At 29.3% G+C, this 19,135-nt stretch overlaps 2 protein-coding genes across 8 annotated transcripts in view; one reads left to right on the forward strand and one right to left on the reverse strand.

The window, feature by feature from the left end:
• Positions 1-5,242, forward strand: part of LOC142326088 (uncharacterized) — a 64,684-nt gene extending 59,442 nt beyond the window's left edge. For 4 of the 7 annotated variants that reach the window (XR_012756686.1, XR_012756689.1, XR_012756691.1 and 1 more), the window contains exon 13: positions 5,069-5,207. Coding sequence is in view for 2 of the 7 variants with exons in the window: in XM_075368257.1 (XP_075224372.1) it covers positions 5,105-5,127 (23 nt within the window). In the remaining 5 variants the exon portion in view is untranslated. Of the gene's footprint in view, positions 1-5,068 lie in introns of all 7 variants that reach the window. The other 3 variants (XR_012756687.1, XM_075368257.1, XM_075368259.1) reach the window with 3 other exon arrangements.
• LOC142326089 (EARP-interacting protein homolog) lies at positions 2,298-18,828 on the reverse strand. Its single transcript, XM_075368263.1, has 6 exons — positions 18,650-18,828; positions 14,573-14,707; positions 9,631-9,852; positions 7,932-8,055; positions 6,402-6,552; positions 2,298-5,486 (listed from the first exon to the last, which is right to left on the reverse strand). The coding sequence occupies exons 1-6, from the start codon at positions 18,695-18,697 to the stop codon at positions 5,063-5,065; spliced, it is 1,104 nt and encodes a 367-aa protein (XP_075224378.1). The 5' UTR covers positions 18,698-18,828; the 3' UTR covers positions 2,298-5,062.
• Between the last annotated feature and the right edge of the window lie 307 nt (positions 18,829-19,135).

Raw genomic sequence — 19,135 nt, forward strand, 5'->3', positions numbered from 1 at the left:
ATGCTAATGATGAAGAAAGTAAAAGGAACTATCGGCAATTAAGAAATGCTATAAATAGGAAATGCAAACTGGCGAAAGAAGAGTGGATTAAAGAAAAGTGTTCAGAAGTGGAAAGAGAAATGAACATTGGTAAAATTGACGGAGCATACAGGAAAGTTAAGGAAAATTTTGGGGTACATAAATTAAAATCTAATAATGTGTTAAACAAAGATGGTACACCAATATATAATACGAAAGGTAAAGTCGATAGATGGGTGGAATATATTGAAGAGTTATACGGAGGAAATGAATTAGAAAATGGTGTTATAGAGGAAGAAGAGGAAGTTGAGGAGGATGAAATGGGAGAAACAATACTGAGATCTGAATTTAAGAGAGCATTAAAAGATTTAAATGGCAGAAAGGCTCCTGGAATAGACGGAATACCTGTAGAATTACTGCGCAGTGCAGGTGAGGAAGCGATTGATAGATTATACAAACTGGTGTGTAATATTTATGAAAAAGGGGAATTTCCGTCAGACTTCAAAAAAAGTGTTATAGTTATGATACCAAAGAAAGCAGGGGCAGATAAATGTGAAGAATACAGAACAATTAGTTTAACTAGTCATGCATCAAAAATCTTAACTAGAATTTTATACAGAAGAATTGAGAGGAGAGTGGAAGAAGTGTTAGGAGAAGACCAATTTGGTTTCAGGAAAAGTATAGGGACAAGGGAAGCAATTTTAGGCCTCAGATTAATAGTAGAAGGAAGATTAAAGAAAAACAAACCAACATACTTGGCGTTTATAGACCTAGAAAAGGCTTTCGATAACGTAGATTGGAATAAAATGTTCAGCATTTTAAAAAAATTAGGGTTCAAATACAGAGATAGAAGAACAATTGCTAACATGTACAGGAACCAAACAGCAACAATAACAATTGAAGAACATAAGAAAGAAGCCCTAATAAGAAAGGGAGTCCGACAAGGATGTTCCCTATCTCCGTTACTTTTTAATCTTTACATGGAACTAGCAGTTAATGATATTAAAGAACAATTTAGATTCGGAGTAACAGTACAAGGTGAAAAGATAAAGATGCTACGATTTGCTGATGATATAGTAATTCTAGCCGAGAGTAAAAAGGATTTAGAAGAAACAATGAATGGCATAGATGAAGTCCTACGCAAGAACTATCGCATGAAAATAAACAAGAACAAAACAAAAGTAATGAAATGTAGTAGAAATAACAAAGATGGACCCCTGAATGTGAAAATAGGAGGAGAAAAGATTATGGAGGTAGAAGAATTTTGTTATTTGGGAAGTAAAATTACTAAAGATGGACGAAGCAGGAGCGATATAAAATGCCGAATAGCACAAGCTAAACGAGCCTTCAGTAAGAAATATAATTTGTTTACATCAAAAATGAATTTAAATGTCAGGAAAAGATTTTTGAAAGTGTATGTTTGGAGTGTCGCTTTATATGGAAGTGAAACTTGGACAATCGGAGTATCTGAGAAGAAAAGATTAGAAGCTTTTGAAATGTGGTGCTATAGGAGAATGTTAAAAATCAGATGGGTGGATAAAGTGACAAATGAAGAGGTATTGCGGCAAATAGATGAAGAAAGAAGCATTTGGAAGAATATAGTTAAAAGAAGAGACAGACTTATAGGCCACATACTAAGGCATCCTGGAATAGTCGCTTTAATATTGGAAGGACAGGTAGAAGGGAAAAATTGTGTAGGCAGGCCACGTTTGGAGTATGTAAAACAAATTGTTGGGGATGTAGGATGTAGAGGGTATACTGAAATGAAACGACTAGCACTAGATAGGGAATCTTGGAGAGCTGCATCAAACCAGTCAAATGACTGAAGACAAAAAAAAAAAAAAAAATACAGGCTGTATCACAAAGTTAAGTTCTCTGGGAGTTTTGTAACCTATTATACTCATGAAAGTAATGGAAAAATTTCATATAAACATGCCCTAAAATGCTTTATTTGTGAGTTACAGCTGGTGGAAATTTTGCTTGGATTTCAGCTACCCCAGTGAAATGAGGTTGCACTGAAATTTTTGGGACATTAATTACAGAAGACTAGTGATTTTTTTATGGTATTTTACCTGAAATATTGAATAAAATAGGTTCCAGACCCATATCTGGAGTAGTTTTTGAGAAATCTTTGGTGAAAACTAATAAATTGAAGTAAAAAACCCTGTTTTCTTATGTTTGATATATAATAAAATGTTAAATGGGTAATATTTTTAAACAAAACTCATAGAGAATTTAATTCTAAACTAACTGTTATAAGTTGAATGAAACAAAGAAAAGTTAGAAAAATTTTAATTTTATTTAGAAACAGTACATTACAAGATATGTCAGAAAAAGTATATATTAATGTAAACAAAAATCAAATCCTTTTTTGGTAACTTAAAAAATTTTTAAAAACAAAATTTAAAATATTGCTATAAAACATATTTAAATAACTGATAAATTACTCCACAATTGTAAATTAAAATAAATATATAAAAATTACTTAGACAATAATTTTTTTATTAATGACGGATAAATTATTTGAAAAATTATTATTCCAAAGTTTGCAATAAAATAACATCATCTGATCAAGAATGCGCAATGTGGTATTAGTATTTAAATCATTCTGTTAGGTACATAAAGAATATTGGGTACTGTGAATTGTATTGTCATTAGCGATGGTTTCCTGTGAATTTTAGTTTGAACATGATAGGCTTGCCATTTACAACAGAGGAACTCTGAAAATGATATTCATTTTGGGTATATGTAGTGGTAATGCTACAGCAGTTGCAGTAGAATATGAAATATGTTTTCTGATTCGCAGGATTCCTGATCTCAAAACAATTAGCATGACTTTTCATAATCTTCAGGAAAGAGGTTCACTAGCTAGTATTCTTACCAGCTATAAATAATCTGCCCAACACTATGCTGTTGTTGATGAAATTATTAGCGATGCAATTCAGCGCAGTCCAGGCGTCGGTCAGTATATGACATCTTTCTAAGCGGATCGGAGTTTCACATTTGATGGTTTAGAGGACACTTAAACAAATCAAGTTTTATTGTTACCATAAACAGCCAGTTGAATATCTATACCCAGGAGATGGTCCACTTCGCTTTAAGTTCTGCAACTGGTAGAATTCAAATTGACAACTCTGTCAATTGTTTTATGTACCGATGAGGCAAATTTTACTCTAGATGGCATCAACAACTTACATTTAATTACACAATGAGCATACATGGGCAGAAGTAAATCTCATGAAATGTAAATCCACATTCCTGGCCACTAAGATCATCTGGATCTAACAACTTTTGATTTTTGTGTCTTGCATCTGGGATGGATGAAAAATATTGTATACAAAACAAAAATACATTCTTGTGAGGAATTTAATTGTCTACATTATGAATGCAGCTGAGCAATTTAAGGAAAACCCTGAAAATAAAAAGAGCAACAAAAGCAGTGCAATAGTATGCCAAGAAATGTGGTGAAAATGGCAGGCTCATTTTTTAACACTATTTATTAACTGGTACATATAATGCATTTTGGCCTAGTGTACATTTCTAAATAAAATTCAAATTTTTCTAACTTTTTTTGTTTTACACAACTTATCTTATATAATTTTGTTCAGAATTAAATTCTCTACAATTTCTGTTTAAAAGCTTTATCTGTTTATTATACATTTAACAAAGTTATTGTACAACAAACATAAAAAACAGGGTTTTTTATCCTAATTTATTGGTTTTTACTACAAATTTCTCTAAACCTACCAAATATGGTAATGGGAGCAATTTTATTCAATTTTTCAGATCAAAAACCATAAGAATCACTATTTCTGTTCCTTTTTAACATCCTAAAAATTTCAATATGACCTCATTTTACCAGGGTAGCTGAAATCTGAGAGAAATCTTTCATTAGCTGTAATTCACAAAAGCATTTTAAGGACATATATTTATATGAACTTTTTCCATTATTTTCATGAGTAAAATAGGTTAGAAATAGTGAAATATGTCATGAGTGAAAGTTTGTTCTTCAGACTACGCCAGACCAGTTATAGTTTTATCAAATTCTGGTTCAGTCATCAAACTTTAACAAGATATGGATAGACTCACTATAAACAAGATGAATCTACCTATAGCCTACATTTGAATTAAGCTGTAAAGGATTCATGAAAAATTTAATAATAAATTATTTGATATTCGTATCTGTGGTAAAGTAAATGTGTTCTATAAGCTAATAGAAGAACCATCATTATACGCACTCATCATTTCATTTAGACAAGTTCATTTTTTCATTGAATATTAGTGCTGATTAGTAAGTTCACTGGTTTTTTAGTAGACCTTTTTAAAAATTGAAGGGAAAAATCTTAGCTGTTCATTTTCTATAAAAACAATTTATTCATTTTTCTCTTTTCTTTGTAATTAGATATTTTATATAGTTTGTAGCTAATAAGACTAATGTGGGATTTATTTTGTTATATCTGCTTTTAAAAATTTTTTTTTTTTATTTTTGACTGATGGTAGTGTCTCTGAAATGTTTTGTTTAAATTCTAAGACTTGATATTTTTCCTACACTATAATTTTTTTATTCCTACACGTAATCTTCAAACTTGTGTGATGATTTAATAAACACAAAAAAAATAATATTTTTTTAAATTCACCATGAAAGATAAATCACTATAAAATAATACTGATTATAAACTTATACTTATTACAGCCATGTTATTTTATTATTATAATACATAACATTTTTATACCAGTTTGGAATGTATGCATAACTCTTTCAGAGCATAGTCATATCCCTCATGTTTTACATACTGCATATCTTCAGTAGTAATTTTTTATAAAAAAGCACGATACTCTATTATTTTTATAATTTAGAAAATTTTAAATTGTTAAACCTTAGTGTAAATGAAAATGGATGATGATAATATGCAACTATTAGTAAATTATTAACTATAATCAGCGAGGTATGTGATAACAAACAGATTCATCATCACTGAATTATATTATACAAATATTGAAATTATTCTTAATTATTACAGCCTTTTAAATATATATATACATTTCACAGATACTTGTACATAAGACTCTTTGATACTTTATTTAGAAGCAAACGTCCATCATAACTGAGTGATGCAAAACACCAAGGATCAGCTGAAGACCATTCTGCGCAGTATACAGAATCTTCATGTTGATCATGTGTAGCAAGAACTGTATCAGGAAGGAATGATGAATTAGATGTATCAGATGTATCAAGTGTATCAGATGCAATAGATGCAACACTCGTAAGCAATAATACTCCATCACTTGATGCAGATAATACTAGTTGATCACGTAATTGATTATAACGGACAACCCATATCCAATGAGAATGATCAGATCTAGTAATTACTGGTGCGGCTGGTTGTCTTATGTCCCAAAATTTACAGCTTGCATCATCACCACATGTTGCAACAAAGAACAATCGATTTGGATTAAAATCAAGATCTCTGTAAGTAATAAAATAGAACATTAAGTTAAATAATTAGTAACAAATTATAAAATTAAGAGGTGTTTATTGTAAAAATATTGAAAAATATATTGCATACTTCTTTTTTTATTTTTATACTGTCGTATGTTTCTGGCTAAATGTGTTATTGCATAAGTTTCATTGAATGTCTGAAGAAGTCATTTTTGTATTCACATTATGTTAATAAAACATTTCACCAATTGTGATGGTAAAACATTTGTACTCTTATATTTATGTTATTTAGGATCATTACCAATATAATCATTATCAATGGTTAGTAGTTTAACCATTGTCAAGCATTCACTCTTGGCCATAATAAATAATTGGGCTTACATTTAATTATAAACTGCAAAAATAATTATTTTTTTAAACATTATTATTTGATTAATTATTTGTTTATTAAAGTCATCTCGGTTCAAAACAAAAATCAAATTTTAACATTTTCCTATTAAAAAATGCACAAGATAATGAAATAGCATCTAAACCTATAAAAATATATGATATAAATAAATATCTGTCGTCAGTCTATCTTAATATAGCCAGTTTCAACTGGTACAAAAGTGCCACTTCATTTTTTACCAAATGATAAGTCCAGTAATGATATTTGAGACACTGAATAATCAATCAATAAAAATTTGCCACAATATAGTAAATTGTAAAAAGAGGTCTCTGGATTTTATCATTAATTTTTCAATGACAATAAAATTTAATTAGGTTTTGCAAAAAGTTGATAATTGTACTGTACTCTTTTGAAAATAATAAATGTACATTAAAATAAAATAAATACCATAAATCCTTCTTTATTTCAAATATGTATACCGTTGCCATTACAAAGACAAAAATTAAAGTTGCTTAAAATTATGAAATTGAAAAAACACAAATATGATTATATTACCGAACAAGTTGTGTGTGAGCATTTTCAATCGCCCAAACTTGTTTATTTCCAGCCCTTATGTCCCAACCACGTACTGTAGTGTCATTTGCAGTTGCAAATTGAGATCCTACTTGTTGATGATTCCACTTGCCTGTTGTAAATTTAGGATGACCTGTTTACATCAATTACAATGAAAATAGAATTATTATACATTTTTAAGTACATGAAAGAGAATATAATATATCAAGATCTGGCAGCTGATTTCTGCAGGTATCTGTTTTTTTAATGAAATTCAATTTAAATGAATGATTAATGATAATTTAATACATTACTGCCCGGTTGCCTAACAAAAATTAGCCGCAATTATCTTTAATTAAATATATTGTAAATAATTCATTTTAACAAACTGCAACTATATTTTTTTTACATGAATTAATGTCATTTGAAAGAAAATTATGTGAAAAATGTAAAAAAATAGTTGCCAGCTCTCAGTCAGCAGCAACCTCTAAGTTGTCAGGTGTAAACAGGTACGTTATTGTTAATTATTTACGCTCACTGTGTTTTTCAAAAAAATTATAAACAAAATTCAAGTTTAATTTTTTCTGTACATGATAGTCATGCTGCGTTCTTGTTTACAACATGCAGCATAAGCATTCCTTTTCTCTTGTTCACACTCGTCCAGAGAGAACGTAATTAGTTCAAATAATGACAACCACTACTTGCGGCCATTTTTTTTACAGGCAACCATGTGTTATGCGCAGAAGAAATTAAACTTTAGTTTGAGAAATTTAGTATATAATTTTTTTTAAAAACATGATACGCGTAAATAATTAACAATAACATTCCTGTTTATACCTGACAACTTAGAGGTTGTGGCTGACTGAAAGCTGGCAACCATTTTTTTTTTCATTCTTCACATCATTTTCTTTCAAATTACATTAATTCACTTAAAAAAAATATAGTTGCAATTTGTTAAAATTAATTATTTACAATATATTTAATTAAAGGTAATTGCGGCTAATTTTTGTTAGGCAACCCGGCAGTAATGTAATAAATTATCATTTATCATTCATTTAAATTGAGTTTCATTAAAAAAACAGATAACTGCAAAAATCAGCTGCCGGATCTTGAACTATAATAATGTTTTGAGTGTCTGTATTAATTGTTACACAACATCTTTTTTCTTCTGCATATATATATTAAAATGCATCGTAGAGAGATGTATACATACTTACACATCATTTAGTCTAATAGCATAAATCTCTTTAATAAAAAGGAACAAATTATTATAACCATGAGATTTTACATAGGTGTCCACCATTCTCTTAATACTTCAACCATTGATGAATTCTGTTCATGGAAATACTTCTGCTTAGGCTTCAAAAACAGATTAAAATGACATCGTGCTATGTATTACTACTATTTTTTGCCATTTCCTAAAGTAACATAATTTTTAATGAATAGTTTACTAAAACAAAAAAGAAACATGACCATAGTAAGAATATTGAAATTAAAGCTAATTTTTTTTTTAATTATCACTAAATAGCTAACCTTTTCCTTCCAATAAAATGCTTGTGTTCAGTCTTGCTTCTGCTTCTCCCATGTCCCAAATAAGAACCTTATTATCTACAACTGTGGAAAGTTGAGTACTTTCACTTGGGTGAAATGCTGTTACCTAATAAATATGTAACAAATTTAAAAAATGAATTAAAAAACAGCATTTTAACTTATGTGAAAGGAATAATTTCTTTTAAACATAAAATTGCTGTAAGAAAAAACATCAGTGAAAAATTAGTGGCTTCATAGTACAATAACCATGATACAATCAATTACCTGTATTATATTATCAAGACCTTTTTCACTGTTAGTAAACAAAACAACTTTATTGTTTCCTAACTGTGAATAGTTTCACAAAATTCATTGCAATAATTTCTACAACAATTATTATAATATTTATAAATAAATGTATTTTTTTTTTTGAAAATTCAAAAAATTAATTAATTTTACTGACCACTGTGCTAATAAAATTTAACATTACATGAAATTTAAACCACCAAAACAGTAAATAGTACTATATTATTGGCTGGCCAAACAAGTAGTATATTTTGTTTTTTACAATTTAATTTATTTTATCATAATTGATGTCATATTTTATAAATCTAACTTTTAATTTCTTTTTAAAAATTATAAATTTGAAAATGTTTAATGTTAATTTAATTTTTTAATTCTTAAATAATAAATATTTTATATTTTATTTTAATTATCATTTTGAGTTTAATAAGTAATTTGGTACTAAACATTTTATGAAGAAGAATTACAATTGATGATATGGGTTGCCACAAAAGTACTATTGTAGACATTATGAAAAAATAAGGTGTCATTTTACTTTATTTAATTCTATAATTGAGTGGATCAAGTTGAGTTATTCATATATATATATTATTTTACTGAAATTACACTTTTTATAAGATCTATTCCTCTGTACTGATAAATTATATTTTAAATTCTGTTATTATAAACCACCTTTAACAGAATATTAAGATAAAATATATCTTACCTTAATTTTGACAAAATTAAATATATTAGAAAAATATTACAAAATTTCAATTTGATAAACAATCAGACTCTGTTTGAGGGGCTCAATCTTATAAAAACTGCAACAGATAGCAGCACTCACATAATAAATAAAACCCAATTTTAGTATTTTTAATATGCAGTTTAATTAAATATTTCAATCTTGACTGATTATGTGGGATCCTGTGAAAATACTTTCTTGGTAAAATTAGGTAAGATAAGTCTTATCTCAATATTCTGTAGGAATATTGAACATAGCTAAAGCTGGAACTGATATAGCTGTTCCCCAACAGATTTAAAAATAAAAATTCTCAGTTATTTTTTGGTATATTAATAACAATTACAGCTGCATAAAAGTTTTGAACTACAGTTAATTTGCTTGTTTTTTTTTTGCATAATTTAACCGTGATGATTGAGATTATGAGTCTCTATTATAATAAAAATAATAATTTTGATCAACACGAAAGTTTTGAGTACTTAAAAAAAAATATAATTTTTCAAATCCTGATGAATTTATTAAAAAAGTAAATATGGTTTTGCTGGAAAAACTAGGTTCTTTTTAAATGCTTTATTTTCTGAAATAACATGTTCTCATTATCTTAAAAATAGAAATATCAACTTCACTTCTGAAGTTTTTATTTTTGTTTGCAAGTGTTTTAATAAAACACTAACTTACTTTCACTTGTACACCATGAGACTCTGTATCAAATGTACAAATATGTTTTAATGGTACAACTGTGTCTTCTTCACCAGTTATTTCTGGCATTCTCCATAATGCTGAACGCATGATACAGTCATTTTCTTCTGGTCGTAAAGTGTTATAACAAGTTGCAAATATGTCTGCATCTTTTGGTGATGAAGTTAATGACCATACTTCACCAACTTCATGTTGATATACCTGAAAATTAACAAAGTTTTAAAACTTGACAGGGAGTTTAAAATGTAATGAGCCTTTTGTTCATGAGCAAATTAATATCCAAGTATGTGAGTTGCAGTGGGTCAGTCCAAACATCATTTGACAGCTGGCAGTTGAAACTAGTAGATGTGCAAAAAGTGTTAGAATTCTTATACTCGGACATTAAGGTTCTGCATCATGAAGATAAGTGAACTTTCCGCAAAGCTGCCCTCCATTTTACAATTTTATTCTGATAAAAACAAATGCTGCACAGGCCATGAAGAAATTTTTGCTGTTTATGGGCAAGATGTCATCAAAAGCAACAGCCAAAAAATGGTTAACTCGCTTTCATTCTAAAAATTTTGATGTCCAAGGTGATCCTCACAATGGGCGACCAATCACAGAAAAGGTGAATATTCTGGCAAAAGTCAAGGAAGACCAGCATGTAAGTAGCCATGACATCGCCAATGACCAAAACATCCATCACCAGTGTTAAACCATTTGGAGAAAGCCGGCTACAAAAAGAAGCTCAACATTTGTGTGCCATGATCTGACAGAAAAATTTACTCAATTGAATTTCTGCCTGCAAATCTTTACTGAAACAATGAAATCGAGCCATTTCTGAATAAGTTGATCACAAGTGATGAAAAGTAGATAACCTATGATAACAATGTGCAAAAAAGATAGTGGTCGAAGCAAGGAGAAGCTGCACAGTGTATGGCAAAGCTCACACTGATGCCTATGAAGGTTCTGCTTTGCATTTAAAAGATTGGAAGGGCATCGTGCATCATGAGCTGCTGCCACCAGGCAGAACAATAGACTCAGACCTGTATTGTCAACAAATAGTGCGATTGCACCAAGCAATTAAAAAAAAATGGCCTGGACTAGTCAAAAGTGTGGTATACCACACTGACAACACCAGTCTGCATACATTTTTAATAACCCAGCACAAATTGAGAGAACTTGACTGGGTGGTTTTAATGGTCCGGACCTGGCACCATCAGAGCATCATTTGTTTTGGTTTTGCAGAACTCCCTGAATAGTGTTAAGTTAGTTTCAGAAGAGGCCTGTGAAAACCTTGTGTCATAGTTTTTTGACCAGAAACCACAGACAGACATTCTATAGCAATGGGATTATGGTGTTGCCAGAAAAATGGCAGAAGTCATTGAAAAAAATGGTGCATACATAGTCTCATAATGTTATTTTCCAATAACAATAAATTTATTCTCAATTTTGGCCTCCAAGAACTTAATATTATATTATATATTAATATTTTTTAAACAACCTGATATTTTGTTATTTATTAATTTAATAATTTGTTTCGTTTATGCCTTTTCCACAATGTCTACTGATAACTTTAACAATCAAAATGGCAATCTAGGTTTTCATTTTAAGTGAACATTTTTTAACAAAATCTTTCTTATAATTTATCTGCATATAACACATTAAAAAATATGTAAAATGAACCCACACAATTAGCTGTGATAGACAATGTATGTAACACTGCTTTGTAATGCAGAAACCTAACCAATAAATACAAATATTTTATCTAAAAATTATAAGATCACATTTCATACTTAATGAATAAATCACAGAAACCAAAAATACTTTTACCATATTCAGTTAACTTTAGAGTGAAGAATAAACAAACGTTACATTTGTGTTAGTGAATTAGTCATGATTCTGACCATGTCCTTTGGCCAAAGGTCACATCATTTGTATCAGTGCAAATACACGATGGGGCCATATGCATGTCCTTTGTATCAGTGCTGATTTACAACATGGCCATATATATCTGTACACAACACTATAATCATTAGTCACTGAATAATTAATTTGTCATATAAATGTCATTATATAAAAGTTTATATAATTTTATGACTTTTTCAGTTCTATTAAAATTCTCAATCTTTTCATATGATCACTCTTTTGTTCTCTTGTTCAGTTTTTGTGTTTCTCTTATTTATTTACTCTGTTATTTAAAATTAATATAATGCAATTTTTTTACTGGAATGTGAGTGCAGCATATTCCTACATTTGTGTCTGTACAAACTGAGTTATACCATTATTTTGACACCATGTATGATACTGATTCAGCTGATAATAGTGCATGATTATTGATATTCCCTTTGAAAAAAGGACCACGAAAAAGACCTTAGGTTGTGCGGAAAAACACATTTTAAATGTTTAAAAAGCGAATTGCAGATTAATCCAATGGCACTGATTTTGGATGTCGTTAATAAAATGCTAATATAAGTGGAAATTACGCTGCATTCAGTGTTCAAAGTGTTTCGAGAGTATGTATCTACTAATGAATTACGGTTTCCCAAAAAAAAACCCTGGAATTCAATTGAGGAAAATGTAGAAGATCCTAATAAAAACACAATTCGTAAAAAAGTACATGAATTTTATTTATTAAGTAATGGTTTAGTGGTGAGTAACTTCCTCTGGGAAGATAATTCGGCTATTGTCTTAGACAATGCCCCTTGTCAGTTGTCCACAAATAGAAAAGTTCACTAATCTCTCAGATTAAATTTCTATGATAATAAACAAATAAATTCAATCAGTTTTCATAATCTGATTGGGAGAAAAACCTAGTGCTGTCAGTATTAAGAGATACAACAGGAGGCTCAATTTTTTAATCCTGTTTTTTAAGTGGTTTAGGTCGCGAATTTTTTGTGTATAAACAACGTTTTTGATGTACTCTCACAAGAAAAAAGTCGCAAGGTGTCATGTCTGGACTCCTTGGAGGCGAAAGTACGGATCCTTGCCAGCCTATCCATCGATCTCCAAATTTTTCGTTCAAAGCTTCCGTGACCACTGCATTGAAGTGCGGGGGGAGCACCTTGTTGGAAATGAAGTTGAAGAATTTTTTCTTGTTCATCCAGCTGAGGAAAGCAATAATTGGTTAACATGTCAAGATACACAACTCCATTAATTGTTTTTTCAGCAAAGAAAGGCCCTATTACACGATTTTTCATCACGCCACACCAAACATTAACTTTAGGCGAATCGCATTGTTTCTCAATAATTGCGTGTGGGTTTAAAGAGCCCCATATTCGTGAATTGTGTCTGTTAACACATCCATTCACATGGAATGTAGCTTCGTCTGTAAAAATTATATCTAAAAATGATTCGTTTTCACTTATTCTGTCCAACATTTCAACAGCAAAATTGTAACGTTTTACACAATCATCGGGTTTCAATTCCTGCAGTATATGAATTTTATAAGCATGTAATTTCAGTTTTTTATGTAAAACTTTGTGAACTGTTGATTTTGGAATACCTAATTCGACGGGAGATGGACTTCCCAGGACTTCTAATTGCCGATTGTCTAATTAGTTCAACCGTTTCGTCTGGTACACTTGGTCTGCCGGTTGATTTCTGTTTCTTAACTGATCCAGTTACTTCTAATTATTTGAACCAACGTGTTATGTTATTTTTGTGTGGTGGATCTCTTCCGAATTCACGTTGAACTAAAATTACGGATTTTAATTCAGGTATCAATAAAACACACTTTGCTTTCTCTTTATCCGAGAACATAGTAACTCACCAAACTCACCGCAACAACAATACAAGAACTGATGTTGTGGTTACAACTGCTGATAAACAAACTTTTGGGTTGGAGGCCTTCAGGGATACCAATAAAACAACTAGAAATTTCCCTACAATCTTCCTATGAATAACTGAAACCGCACCATTCTTTTATGATAACCCTGTACATTGGTAAGACCAATCTATCTTTTTCAGTTAGAATACGAGAACATATCAATAGTATAATAAAAGGTCTAATTTTGTTAAACACATTATCAATAATAACCATAATTATAATCTGGAAAATTTTACTGAAATTCTTGATTTTCCAAATAATAAACAAGGTACTAATAACTTGGAAAAATACCATATACTTGTTATCTTAATAATAATAAATTAATGAATGAACAAACAAGATTCAACAGTGATATATTATATAGGCAAGTTCTGAACTATAACTATACACACAGTTTGCTTTCAATTTTACCATAATGGTGTAAATTATTAATGTAACTGGATGCTAAGTTGACAACTTTTTAAAACATGGCAACCACTGTTGTACATTTTACATACAATGAATGAGTTTTAGTTTTTTTATTTTAAGAATAATATAAAAGTTTTTTGAGTTCCTGAAGATGGATTTGGTTTCAGAAGGTAATAAAACATATATAAAAAAAAGTTGTTGGCAAGTGGTTTTTATAAATTATTATAGTATAAATCTGTTAGGGGACTCTGTGACTATACAAAAAGCTCAACTTGCGGCTGAGGCTGGTGAAGTAATGCCTTATATATATATATATATATATATATATATCAGTAAATATAACACTCTACAGTGTCAAAAATAAATAAAAGTTTCTGCAGAATAATATATTACTGGGAAATTAATTATCCAACCATCCATAATACTCTATGAGCTTATGTGATTCTATCCATAAGAGAGAAACTTTTCTAGTTCTAAACAAAAAGTCAGCTCTATTTACTCGTCTAATTGAATGTTTATATATACAATTTTTTTTTTAAACTGACAAAGCAAGAAATATTGTTTACACTCTCAAGTACTATTTAAAAACATCAGTGCATGACCATAATTTTTTGCAAAAGCCTCTTCTGATAGAATATGCTGCTTTTCATTTTTTAAGGGACTTAGTCCTTAAACAATTTTTTTGTCAATTCTATCACAACTTACCTTACTATACAGTGCACCAGTTTCTTCACTTAGTTCTACAAGATGTACTTGATTATTTGTCATTTTTAGTGACTGAGTTCCCACTAAAAATCTTACAACATCTGTTTCAGCTAGTTGTGGGGCAAGTGACCGGGCCTAAAAAAAATTAATTTTAGATTTAGAATTACAATATTAACGTGAAAACTTTTAACTATAATTTCTCAAAAACCACCGAGTGGTGGCTTTAAAAACTGAAGTCATGAGACTAAAGCTACATACATAAGTATGTTGTTGCTATTAATACACCATTTTATAGCTGGGTACAGTCATATGTGATGTTCACTGATAAAGAATTTGTTTTATTTTTAACAAGATTCATAAATTTGTCTTAATAAAGATTTATGAGTTTCCCAGTACTAAAGTTACTAATATTTTATTTAAAAATTAACAAATGTAGTTCTTATAGATTCTATCCTGAGGTTATATTGGTCGAAGCATACTACACAATTTTCAACTGTAACACTAAATGGATTAGAAAGCAGTTGTTATTCTGATGCTTAGTGTACATAATGTTAATGAGCATTCTTATAAAAAAACCATAATTTTATGGAATACATCTCAAAATTTAATACTTCTAGAATTCAAAATGCACAAAAGTAATCAAGTAAATAAACAGACAAAGCTCAAATCTAATATATTTTTTGACTACATAGCTTATGTGCCATCATAATATTAAAAAAAATAAAGCAGCCAAAGTATTGTATGACTTTTTGGCTACACCAGTCAAGTCATACAATACTTTGCACAGCTTTTATTATTATTATATAGAAGACCAATTTGGTTTCAGGAAAAGTATATGGACAAGGGAAGCAATTTTAGCGCTCAGATTAATAGTAGAATGAAGATTAAAGAAAAACAAACCAACATATATGGCATTTATAGACTTAGAAAAGGCATTTTATAACGTAGAGTGGAATAAAATGTTCAACATTTTAAAAAATTTAGGGTTCAAGTATAGAGATAGAACAATTACTAACATTTACAGGAACCAAACTGCAACATTAATAATCGAAGAGATTTAGCAGTTAATGATTTTAAAGAACAGTTTAGATCTGAAGTAATAGTGCAAGGTGAAAAGATAAAGATGCTATGATTTGCTGATGGTATAGTAATTCTAGGTGAAAGTAAAAAAGAATAAATGAAAGGCATGGATGAATTCCTATGCAAAAATAAATAACAAAACAAAAGTAATGAAATGTAGTAGAAAGTAGATGGGCCACTGAATATAAAAATAGGATGAGAAAAGACCATGGAGGTAGAACAATTTTGTTATTTGGGAAGTAGAATTACTATAAATGGACAAAGGAGATGTGATATAAAATGCCAAATAGTACAGGCAAAATGAGATTTAAGTCAGAAATATAATTTACTTACATCAAAAATTAATTTAAACATCAGAAAAACATTTTTGAAAATATATGTCTGGAATGTAGCTTTATATATGGAAGTGAAACTTGGAAGATCGAAGAACCTGAGAGAACTTTTGAAATGTGGTGCTATAGAAAATGTTAAAAATCAGATGGGTGGATAAAGTGATAAATGAACTAGTGTTGCGGCAAACTGATGAAAAAAGAAGTATTTGGAAAAATACAGCTAAAAGAGATACAGACTTATAGGCCTCATCTTAAGGCATCTTGGAATAATCACTTTGATATTGGAGGGGCAGGTAGATGGGAAAAATTGTGCAGGCAGGAGTATGTAAAACAAATTGTTAGGGATGAAGGGGTATACTGAAATGAAACCACTAATAATTATTTATATTATTATATTTTATATAATAAAAATATTCATATATTTAGGTTCTCTAAATCTTAAGACTCCTTTCAATAAAGGCTAAAATAAGAAAAAGAACATTTTTGAAAGACTTTGTGCATTTTAGGTCCAAGGTCTATAATTTTAAAAAATGTTTATATTTCTTGATAGCAGTGTATATGAAGTATAAACTTTCAAAAAAATTTTTAAAAGTATTTTAACCAAAGGGAATGAGTAAACGAACAAAAAAATATATATTTCAATTTTAAGAGTTTGGGGTTTATTTTTTGAAATTTTTTTTAATATATATGCATTATAGGTAACAAATTTGCCTTTAATACAGTTTTTTCTTAAATGAATCTAAAGAAAATTTTAATTGATTTTTCGCTATATTTCCCACCCCCTTAACAAATTAAAAAAATTAATATTATAAATTCCCCATGTACAGAAATGTTTAAGCCAAATCTGAAGAAAATCGGTTTGCTCAATCCTGAGATATAAGGCCAAAAGCAGTTTGATACACATATGTATGTGTGCATATATACATGTGTTTAGTTTGTCTAGATTAACCAGTTGAACTGTAAAACATAGATTTGCAAAAAAATCTGATACCCATTTTTGACATGCACCATACTTTATCTTTAATACGCCAGTAAAGTAAAACAAGCAAACTTGAAATTCCTGCTGTTACAACAGCCATATAATTTCACTGTGATTAGTATGTCACTGATAATGAAAAAAATGTTGACAACATTTTGTCAGGTGTAAAAAAAAAAATTGTTTAGTAATTTAAAACTAATCATACAGTTCAATCATGAACAAATCACTTTCAACAATTCTTTGTTGAAAAATCTTATTATTAAAATTATTGTAATTCTTTATTATTGTTATGAGCTTAAATTTTCTATTTTCAGTTACATAACATAATTATGAAACAATGAGTTCTTGTTGATAAAAGTTTGAAAGAAAAAGGTTTCATGCTCCTAGGCATAAATCTAATCTTTAAATTTATTCCTGTTGTCATAGGATAGAAGGAAAATAGGAATTCTCATCCAGAAATACAAAAATGTTACCAAAGGAAATACAACAATGATGTTTGATACCAGTTAAGAGCCATGTAGCAATGAAAAGTTTAAACTCATTCTTTTTAACCACAATAACGAATAAATTAATCATTAGCTTTCCCATTCAATGAAGTACTGCAAAGGTGATTGTGGTCGTAGTATTAGCTGATGACATACAAATGTGGTCAGTTGGGTGAAAAAAGTATAGATTGTTAGAAATAGATTATTTGTGTAGGGTGTCCAGAATGGATATAATAAGCAGTGATTAAATATACAGGATACATAAAACACAAAACTATCACAGACGGTAGCAAGGTAATGTGTAAAGAAGTATTAATTTGTAGAAATAAATTATTAAAATATAATTCAGATATTAGGAAAATAAAATGCGACATGCTGTTACAAAACTAAAAATTAAAAGTTCTGCTGATCAAAAATGCATTTGAATGAAGAATATAAAAATGAATAAAAAAGGTAATCCAACTCGGTATGTTATTAAATAATTCTGGACTAGATAGGTCTGCTAAAGCTAGATTAAAAAAGTAACTGCACTAACATTTGCCTAGGTGGATCAAGGAAAACCACTATCACGTTTATCAAGGCAGTATCACAAAATATAGAGTAACTTAATATAATTAGCTTAAGTTCATTTCAACTCAAAAAGTAATAAATAAAATATTACAATATAAATTAACAGTTACATGCCACGGGGTTTTTTTAATAGCTGTTATCTAGAAGCTCTATCAATTGTTCTTTAAGAGGAAACATATATTTTATAAGGACTGCAGTTTATTATAAAGTAATTATTACCAGAGTTCATAAAGTAAACTTGAATATGTGTACAGTTCTAATAACTAGGCTTACTCATTTTTCTTTTTCAGTAAATTAAACTTTAAAAAAATGAACTTTAACCTTGTTCATCATTCTTATGGTGTAAACTATAACATAAACATTGTAAAGGAAATTACAATTTTCAAAAAATTTAGCATTGTGGTAAGGATTTTATTAGCAAGGTAACCACAGGGATGATGACAACGTGACGAATTACCAACTACAAAAAATATAAGTGAAAAACCATAGTTTCAGTCACTTAATACAACGGTATAAATTGCAATGAACTTATACTAACAAAAAAATGAATTACCAAAATGTTTATTAGAGAATAAAAACATAACCTATAAATGCCATAACATACACATGTACAAAAATGTTAATACTATACCGGGAATTCTAAGCCATATAGACAACTTAATGGGGTAGCATCATCCATTTCGAAAGTTTAATTTATTTGGACAAATAAAATTAAAATGAATTATTTAATAATATAAAGCTACTTCGCCCTAACATGAAATTAACCATATAATGCCAACTCCTCCAGTTAGGCTTCCATAACAAAGCCATTAGATTATTGTGACAGTACAAGTAATACAATTTTTTTCAGAGTATCATATTCATTCAGTTGTTATTTGAAAAAAAACCAAAATATTGTCATCTTAAAATTTATCTATCATGACTATACAATAATTAGTATATAAGTAAAAGTTGTTTAATTTTAATTTCTTTTCTAAGAATCTTTAATTTAGAAATTAAAACATTTGTATCTAATATTTCAAGATTGTATCTTCAAATAAGTAGACCTGCAACTTTATCAAACTACAGTAATGCTAAACTTGTTTCTGCCTGCCGGTTATAACAAAAATTAAACGCT

This window comes from Lycorma delicatula, chromosome 6, assembly GCF_047948215.1.
Source record: "Lycorma delicatula isolate Av1 chromosome 6, ASM4794821v1, whole genome shotgun sequence".
NCBI lineage: Eukaryota > Metazoa > Arthropoda > Insecta > Hemiptera > Fulgoridae > Lycorma > Lycorma delicatula.

Excerpts from the sequence above, each read along its gene's own strand:
- LOC142326089 (XM_075368263.1), bottom strand. The coding sequence starts at position 18,697 with ATGGATGATGCTACCCCATTAAGTTGTCTATATGGCTTAGAATTCCCG. Across the intron at positions 14,708-18,649 it reads TATATGGCTTAGAATTCCCG|GCCCGGTCACTTGCCCCACA; the intron begins GTATAGTATTAA and ends AATTTTTTTTAG. Across the intron at positions 8,056-9,630 it reads CTCATGGTGTACAAGTGAAA|GTAACAGCATTTCACCCAAG; the intron begins GTAAGTTAGTGT and ends CATATTTATTAG.